Below are 8371 nucleotides of genomic sequence, written 5' to 3'. Positions count from 1 at the left end.
TAGCTATTAATTATTTTTCCTCGAATGTCTTTCCTGAACATTAACAAACATTTTATTGACAAAAGGATCTCATGTCATCGCTTTGAATTTTGGTTTAGAGGTAAATTTAGCACAAAAAGTCACAATGTTGCATGTTTTACGTATTTTGTGAATAATATCTCAAGTTTTAGTAATCAGATACTAATTTTTTTTTCTCGAATATCTTTCCTTAACATTACAAACATTTGATTGAAAAAAGAATCACATGTCATCGCTTTGAATTTTGATTTAGAGGCAAATTCAGCTTGAAAAATCATAATTTTGCATGTTTAACGTAGTTTTGTGAGTAATATCTCAAATTGTAATAATCCGATACTAATTGTTTTCTCCAAATGTCTTTTCTGAACATCAGCGAACATTTTCCGGTTAAAAAACCTTTATGTCACCGATTATTTTTCTGATTTAGAACGATTTCAAATGATGATGATAACTGTACACCACAGAGACGGAGGGAATAATATCAATAAGATCAAGCGTTACGGAATTACATTTTTATATAGTAGAAGAAGATATTTATCGTATTAAATCCTCGGTAAACGGTCATCCTCGATTACCGAAGGATTTCGTGGTAACTGTAGCGGCCCTGAAACGCCACACTGCCAACCGGTGGAATGTACTTCGGTGCCTGCTCGGGGCAAAACCCTTTCCCTTTGTCCGACTGCTCCGTATTCCTTCTGAGCACCTGCTCACCAGCAGAGTTGTTAGAACAATTCGCATTGGAACGCAGTTTGTAGTACGAGGAGTGCTTTTCACAAGCAGTTTTTAAATTCTTTCGCACATCTTCGAGCACCTTCTCCCTGTCCTCGGCTACTATTTTGTCGTTATCCGGAGTTGGAGCGTCGCGCAGATGGCGAAATTTCCGGCCGTCGGATACCATGTAATTGAGCGTTCTACAGATCGTTGAATAACGAAAAGTTAAACTGGGATTCATTGTCCGAAACGATCACTTCCGGTACTCCAAACAGAAGGAACGGAGAATTCCCCACGAAGTTTACTAACGATTCTGCCGTTGCTTGTAAGAAGGGCTGCACGATCACGAATTTGGAAAATATGTCCGTTACCACCAGAAGGCACTTATTCCGATTTTTGCCCGAAGTTGGTAGTTGGCCGACGTAATCCATCGCCAGAAATCGCCATGGGTACTGAGCAATCTTCTTTTGCTGGGCAATGGAAGGTGACGTGTTCTGGTTCGAAGCTTTGCTCATCTGGCATGTTAAGCAGTTTCGACCATGCTCGCTCTTTTGCTATTTGAATGCTCATTAGGCTGTATTTTGTCAGAGGCAGGCCAAGCTTGTAAAACCGGAAGAGCCGCTCTTTTGGTGCCTATGAAAATAAAACAACTATGGCTATGGAACTAAAAGCAATTTCAACATTACAATGTTTAGACAAATTTTAAAGATAGAGTATCTCTACAAGTGCTTCATATATGACTTGTTCAAATTCTGCCTCCTTGACAAAATATAGCCTAATGAGCATTCAAAGAGCAAAAGAGCGAAACCAAGCAGTAGAATCTTTCCCTCACAGCATTCAAAGTTGTTTCCAAGCCCAGGTGTGCACGTTCGGAACCGCGAGTCCTCAACTTTTCCGTCCATCCTCATGAACTTACAGAAATCCCCGTTGGCAACACGAAAGTCTGAATACTTAGTCGGCTCCTGTTGAATCATCGTCGCAAGTTCCTGCTGTTCGACATTCTAAGCTCGTATAGATGTCATCTCGACTGAGCGAGACAAACAGTCCGCCAGGATGTGGCCTTTACCTTTTCTGTACTCTAGCTCGATGTCATAAGACTGGATTTTTAAAGCCTAACGAAGCAGTTTCGCATCACCAGATTCGACCCCAATCGAAAACAGCCACAACAAACTTAGAGCATTGGTGACCACCTTAAACCGGCTTCCTTCAACAAATAGCGAAAATGTTCGATCGCCAAGAACACTCCCAAACATTCCTTCTCGACACTCGCATATTTCCTTTAGGTGCTACCCAGACAACCAGAAGTCGCATAAGATTGCACGGATTACCTCGTATAAAGTTCTATGGCACATCAGTATCGTATTGCTGTATGAACAACGTATGTATACTCAACTTTTTGCTAAAGCGGGCCATGATTTTCGGCACGTTATCGCGGTGTTGAATCAGGGCTGCCCCAACAGCATTATCCGAAGCATGCATCGGACTGACTGAAACGAGAAAAAAAGCGAAAAAATTAGGTTCCCCAGAAGCGGTGCTGAAACTAACGCAACTTTTAGCTTTCCGACTTCTACTGCCTCAGTTCAGACGAACTTGCTCTCGGCTTTTTTAGAAGATCGGAAGTCGGTACCACGATCCTGCTGTATTCTCGGATGAACCGTTGATAGGATCCGGCGAAACTTGACAGACGACGAATGTCTTTCACGTTTCGGGGTAGAGCGTAGTTCAAGATATGGGCGATTCGGCTATTGTCTATGGTCTTTGGTTACTACTTTTTCGCTTCCACTTTTTGCTTTTTCTTCATTACTATGAAGATATCGTCTAGGTAAACGAAGACGTTTGGCTCTAAGTCAAAACCTATCACACGGTCCATGAGGCAACACATCGTGAAGGACGCATTAGTCAAGCCAAACGGACAGACTTTGAAACGAAACAATCCTTGTGGGGTCCTGAAAGCGGCATAATCCTGACATTTTTCTTCCAAAGAAATTTGGAAATAAGCATCTTTCAGGTCCCCAACGGAATAAAACTTGGCCTTTCCAAGCCGACGGAATATTTCTTGGTCGCGAGTCGCGAGTCTAAGCACACTCTTACTTTCGCATTCATCTTGCGAACAGGAACAAGAGCACTGGCCCATTCACTAGTGCATTCTTCAATGGCTTCCATCTGTTTGTACCTTTCTAATTCTCCTTCCATCTCCGCCTGTACTGTAGGCGAACATCGGTACAACGGTTACCGACACAGTTTCGCCTCCTCTCGCGAGCGTAATAGATTAACGACTTGGTGATATCAATTTCGTCTTCACCACCGGCATCCTGTACTGCATCGTACACCAATCGCTGGATCAAAATCTCCTTAATAAACACGGTCAAGTTAGGACGTTTCTTGCCTAAATCAGCTATCAGATCTCTACAGAAAGTATCAAGGCGTTTTTCACTACGGCGGTAGGAAGTCAGCAATGTCTCCGTCGAATGCATACCCAACAGTTGTGAGTATTCTTGGCGAAATCTGTCAACTACAGTTCCCGCGAGATTATCTTCGTGAACCATTTGCTCTAGGCAAAATTCGAGCCGTTTGACTGCTACTTCCGGGGAGCTTACCGTGGTCAAGTTAGTTTCCAAGAGAAAGATGAATAAAAACAAAACTGATATAAGCACTGTGAGAAATGAGTTGAATATACTGGCAGCCGGGGTGAGATTGTGCCATCCAGCCCGTGACCTGTCAGCCATCTCTTCCGGGTCAGAAGACCAGTCTTTCTTGGTCGTTTTCAAGAAAACTTATTCAAGGAATTTTAGTGATCGCCATGAGATAGCTGACAATCTCACCCCGGCTTGTAATATTCAGTGAAATTCCCGGTTTTTTCCCGGTTCCAAACAATTCCAGGTTTTTTCCCGGTTTTCTCGGTTGGGTGGCCACCCTGGTTAAGGCTGGGTTTTCCATTGATAAATATATTTATTCGAAAATAGGTCAATAGAAATTAAAGGACGTTTACTCTATTTCAGCTATTTTAGGGCAAACTAACTAAAAAGTCGGTACCAGAATTGTTGGTATTAGAATCAATAAGTGCTAGATGGAAAATGTAAGCAGTTCGACAGAAATATGGTTGCCATTTTTCGTTTTTTATTGACAGCATGTATAGAGCGAATTTCCAGAAATTTGGGTGTGGAACTTCTCGGGGCAATAACCACCACATTAAACCGATCAAATGCGATGCCTTGGTGTTACATTGGGATGGCAGGATAGATGAATTTCAGTAAAGAATCGGTGTTACATAAGCGATAACATGAATGCTCAGGTAGGATGCTTCAGTAACTAGCTGCTGATTAGTCAATGGATCAGTGACGATTAGGAGACGCGGCTCACGAAACGTCGGTTTAATCTGATTGGAAAATGCACCTTGCGTAAAGCGATCAGCAAACGGCCCGCTGTCCTAACGGACGAGATGAAATAGCAAACCCTTCGCCGGAATATGCAATACTAAAGCAGGTATTAGACGACGAAAATATTTGCTATTTTTGGTACGATTTTTATTTGCACAAAATAAAATCTGTATTAAAAATAGCAAATATTTGCTTCGTCTAATACCTGCTTAAGGCATGAAACATGCTGAACACCAACGCGACCGATCGGGTGAGATTCTCGCCGTAGGTTAATGAACAACTCTAATCACGGCTGTTTATTAACCTTCGGCAAGAATCTCGCCCGATCGCTCACGTCGGCGTTCAGTTTGTTTCAGGCCTAACTAAAATTCAAACAAAAAATATATGAAGGAAAATATCGATAAAATATCGATATCGACAGGTAATATCGATTTCAATATCGATGCGCTTTTAATATCGATAAAACGAATATCGATATTTTATTTTTAATATCGACAACCCTAATACTTACAACCGAAGAAAAAATAGTTTTAAATAGAATTCGGTCTGGACACACACTAACAAAAGAGAGAAGATTCCGATGGGGATGGGAATTGGATGAGAATTGTGACCACTGTCAAGAAAAAGAGGACATTCAACACTCTTTATACTCGTGCCACAAATACAACAATATTAGAGTGCAGTACCCGACTCGAGAATACTGCGAACCACTGGAACACATACTCCTAGAAAATTGTGAAAGTGATCTTAAACAAATAACAGAGTTCATCAAAGAAGCAAAATTAATCGTTTAAAACAATACCACCCAACATAAACATACCATCATCACATATTCAAAGCACAATCTAGACGAAAAAGAAAACGTCAGGCGAGATGGGTCGCAAACGGCCTCAGCCTTCTGCCTCATAAATAGCGAACTGCTACGGGCAACAATCAAAAAAAAAAAAAAAAAAACAAACATATTTTTTCCCCTGAACTCCACAACTTGGTTTTCAAAGGTTTTAAGGTTCCTGTTAAAGAAAAGGTAGGTATTTTTAATATAATATGGCTACTAGCTAACAATCATATTTTGCATAATAGTAGGTGATGGTGCGTAAATGCTGCGTTCCCGGGTGCAATTCAAATTATGACGCAGTTCTGCGTTACAGTATGTCGCCGATCAGCACCTTCAAATTTCCCGATGACCCTGAGCATCGAAACCGCTGGGTGCGGGCTGTTCGGAGACAAGAGGGCTGGAAACCTGGACGTACGGCGTGCATTTGTATTCACCATTTTAAGCCTGAGGATATCCTAAAATACGATAAACCGGCTAAACTGAAACCTGATGCAGTTCCTTCAGTTTTTGGAAGCAGTCAGACAAAGGCGGATGGTTTGGTGATTAAACGTGGGAGGCCAAAAAAGGTTGCTGCTAAGGGCCCGTTTATCGACAGTGAATCCAACGATCAACTTCATACCAATGACGAGCGCGAAAATGGAGAACGTGATTTGATGGAAGAACTGATTTTGGACTTTGGTGATTTTTTATCGCGAATAGAAAAAACAGATTGTTTTGACGGTTGGCATCATTACCAACACGATAAAGTTTTACATTTTTATAGTATTTCGGACGAGAACAAAGATAAAGCTATTCGAATCGAGAATAGTGTCAAAGTTTTCGAGGATATGACTATGTACCTTTTTCTGAAAGAGACCAAACAAGCGGATGAGTGTCTACAATGGATTTTGGGACATGAGCTGAAAGTTCGTCGTTGGTCACAGTTTGATAATATTTTGAAAAAATATCGTTACGCTTCTACGAGTGATAAAAGAGAAGATAGTAAACCTTCGCAAATCGAACGACTAGATAATGCTGAATATATTGATAACGAAAATGATAGTTTCGAGCAAGAATTAGAAATAACGATCGAAAATGAGAACAACGATAATTTTAAAATAGTCGATATCGCCATAGAAAAACAAGCTACCTCGCGAGAACCAATTGAATTTCTTTCGATAGATGCCAGTCAAACAAATAGTTACGATTGCATTTCTTTATCGAAGAATCCGCTCAACACGAACAAAGGACGAATACTCACACAAAATGATAACTGCGAAAGAAGGCATGTCAGGGATACTATAAGAACTCTTAAATTGGCTAAAAATAAATGCTTCATCTGTGACCTAGAACACGAAAGTATTGAAGAATTCGAACATCACTTACCAAGTCACATTAGTATGATACCGTATAAATGCCAACGGTGTGTTTCGCAGGACGTAACATTAACGACGCTAGCGTCATTAAATAAACATTTTCTAATGCATTTAAAACCACTGAAATGCCGCACCTGTGATGTGCGGTTTTCAAGCTACGGGACTAGATTGTTGCACGAGGAAAACAGTCATTCGAATCGAGGACCAATATCGTGCGAAGTTTGTGGGAAGGTCCTACGTTCCTTGCGGGGTTATCAGCACCACGTGAAGGTAACTAACATTGTTACTACCATAGTAATGTATATCATGCTTTTGGTTTGTTTCAGGTGCACAGCAATCCGGAAGCAGTCAAATGCCAAGTTTGCGAGAAACAGTTATCTTCTAGTTACGAGTTGAAATTACATCTACGAGTTCACACAAAAGAAAAACCAAACAAATGCCCGTTTTGTACTGCTTCATTCAACAGAGTTTCGAACCTAGTCGCACATAAGCGCCGATTTCATAGCAAAGAAAAGCCGTTTGTATGCCTTTTTTGTGATGACCGGTTTCGGACCAGTGTCGAGCTTAAACGACATTCTTCTTGTCACAACCCAGAATCATCCGATAATGTGGCGGAAAAACAAAATCGGCGATTGACAATAGTCGATTCACAGAAGTTGTATCATTGCAAAGTTTGTGATAAGCGGCTGCCTACTCGAACAAGCTACCATTCTCACATGCGTCAGCACAGAAAACGGTTTCAGTGTAGCTTCTGTGGTCTCCAAATCGGGCAGCGAAGAGATTTTATCGACCACGAGAACACCCACACTGGTGCTCGCCCTTATGAATGCGAGATTTGCTCTAAGCGTTTTCAAACATCATCCACGTACTACGGTCATCGAGCAATCCACTCTGGCGTTAAACGGTTTGCTTGTGATAATTGCGATCGTCGTTTCACTAGACTGAATCATTTGATCGTGCACAAAAAAACGCATTCGGCACCGAAAGCCAAATCAGGTAGCAGATCGTGCAGGAATCGAGAAACATTTACCAAGCACTTGAAGTCACATGAAGATCAACAAGGAAGAGGGAGTGTAGATGAAATAAAACAGGCTCAATCTACGGTCACGATTCAAACCGTTTCGGAAGCTATTCCGTGTACAGCGATTCAGCAGAGTAATGCCACCACGGAACAAGTTCAGCAGCTCATTCGTACTGTCGATGGACGAGAGGCAATTTTACTCTCTGCCGACGTAATCATTCCCAATAATATTATAATATTGCAGCAACAGTGCGTAGAAACGGAGGTGGAAAGTTGACGGAACGCAAATAAATAATATTAGTTTGTTTCTACGATATGTATTTCGTATTTATTTAGAAGTGCACAGCACAGAACTGAACTCTGCGGTGAAACCAGTATCCAGAAAGTCGCTAAAGCTGGCAGGGTGAAATGGCCGGCACATGTTTAAATGTTGAACAACAATCCCGCAACAAAAGATGTTGAGGCGCGCAGCGTGTTCTCGAAAGTGTGGGTAGCTCAAGAAAAAAACCCATGGACCGAATATGTTGGCGTAACATTGTGACGTAGATAAAATCCTTAGGAATATTTCATCAGGAAAGTTAGTAAGTATGCTTATACCAGAGGAAGCTGAGCAAAGAAAGATGAGATGACTTTCTAGAGAACGGTGTACAATTTTTTAAAAATACCATTGCAATCGATCTACTTCTGAATTGTCGGAAAATTAAGATACATTTTTCAGTTAGCCTAACTACCAGACTACGCCGCAAAGAGCCTCTGGGTCTGCCTCTTCTGCTGTATTTTTCCGGATACTAATTGGATTGTAAAGTTAGGGGGAATGTCAGTGTTTACTACCATTGACTTCGTCTTCGCAACATTCGCTATTAGACCTCTACTGTTTTGGAGTAATCGGTGAAGTTTTTTTTTCCTGTATGGACTTCCTCACTGCGACCAGAATCGTAGATCTGTTGTGAGATATGCCCGGGTGTCTGCTGTATCCCGCACTTCTGTTAATAGCAATATCGCTATTGAGAAGTGGCATGCTTATTATTATTGTTCATCAGTGCTTGCGTGTAAT

General features: G+C 41.3%; 1 protein-coding gene across 2 annotated transcripts; it reads left to right on the top strand.

Moving 5' to 3' along the window:
* The first annotated feature begins 4389 nt into the window (after positions 1-4389).
* LOC129722845 (zinc finger protein 436-like) lies at positions 4390-7633 on the top strand. Of its 2 annotated transcripts, none has more exons than XM_055676638.1 (3): positions 4390-5130; positions 5190-6566; positions 6623-7633. In XM_055676638.1, exons 2-3 carry the CDS (start codon positions 5193-5195, stop codon positions 7592-7594), a joined length of 2346 nt encoding a protein of 781 aa, XP_055532613.1. In that variant the 5' UTR covers positions 4390-5130; positions 5190-5192; the 3' UTR covers positions 7595-7633. The 2 variants fall into 2 exon arrangements, with proteins under 2 accessions (XP_055532613.1, XP_055532612.1); XM_055676637.1 differs by having other exon boundaries at positions 4392-5130; positions 5187-6566.
* Positions 7634-8371: the final 738 nt, after the last annotated feature.

The sequence above is a fragment of the Wyeomyia smithii genome, chromosome 2, assembly GCF_029784165.1.
Source record: "Wyeomyia smithii strain HCP4-BCI-WySm-NY-G18 chromosome 2, ASM2978416v1, whole genome shotgun sequence".
Classification (NCBI taxonomy): domain Eukaryota; kingdom Metazoa; phylum Arthropoda; class Insecta; order Diptera; family Culicidae; genus Wyeomyia; species Wyeomyia smithii.
The sequence above is the reverse complement of the archived record's forward strand: the minus strand, read 5'-3'. Positions and strand labels throughout refer to the sequence as shown.